General features: G+C 49.7%; 1 protein-coding gene across 1 annotated transcript; it reads right to left on the reverse strand.

Moving 5' to 3' along the window:
- Nucleotides 1–2: 2 nt before the first annotated feature.
- TM35_000262390 (UDP-Gal or UDP-GlcNAc-dependent glycosyltransferase) lies at nucleotides 3–374 on the reverse strand (the record flags this gene model as incomplete). The annotated part of the gene is made up of 1 exon (XM_029027976.1): nucleotides 3–374. A coding segment is annotated over one exon (372 nt), but the record flags the coding sequence as incomplete, so codon positions are not given.
- Nucleotides 375–634: the final 260 nt, after the last annotated feature.

Consider the following 634-nt stretch of genomic DNA (forward strand, 5'->3'; position numbering starts at 1 on the left):
CCAGTGAAGTTATTCGCCCTCCGTGCAACACCGGGGAACTGCCAGCACGTGGTCCGCTGCAGATCACGGCGTCTCCGCCTCGAATCAATGTCAATGGATGGGATGCCAAACACAATGAGGTAGTCACGCTCCCTCCATGTCTGCAGTGTGCTGTGTGGGATGTAGCGCAGAGACTCATTCATCATTGTGGCGTCTGGACTATCAGTATTCATGCTGCTGGTGTTTTTGGAAAATGGTATATTGGAGTGGGACTCACTCGATTGGAATACCATATCAACGTCTAGGTAGTAGTAATGACCAATGAACACTACCACCAACAAAAACAGCAGGAGTGTACCGTAAATGACGGTTCTCCGTGGTGCCTTGCGTGCCATGTTCACTCCGTATCACTACGGGTGAGGGGCGAAGAGAGAGGGATGAGGATGTATACAAGGGGTGTGCACACAGTAGAGGTACATGTAATGACTGCACAGTGGTCAAAGAGTCAGTTGCTGTACAGTACCGTTGCAGGTATGATGGTAGACACTCCAGGGTTGCAGTGCCAACACAGCAAAGAGAGCGATGTATACAAGGGGATGCAGTGACTCATACACACACTCACAGCACATACATAGCAAAACAAGAATAGCAACAG

This window comes from Trypanosoma theileri, assembly GCF_002087225.1.
Source record: "Trypanosoma theileri isolate Edinburgh chromosome Unknown TM35_Tth_26_V1, whole genome shotgun sequence".
Taxonomy (NCBI): domain Eukaryota; phylum Euglenozoa; class Kinetoplastea; order Trypanosomatida; family Trypanosomatidae; genus Trypanosoma; species Trypanosoma theileri.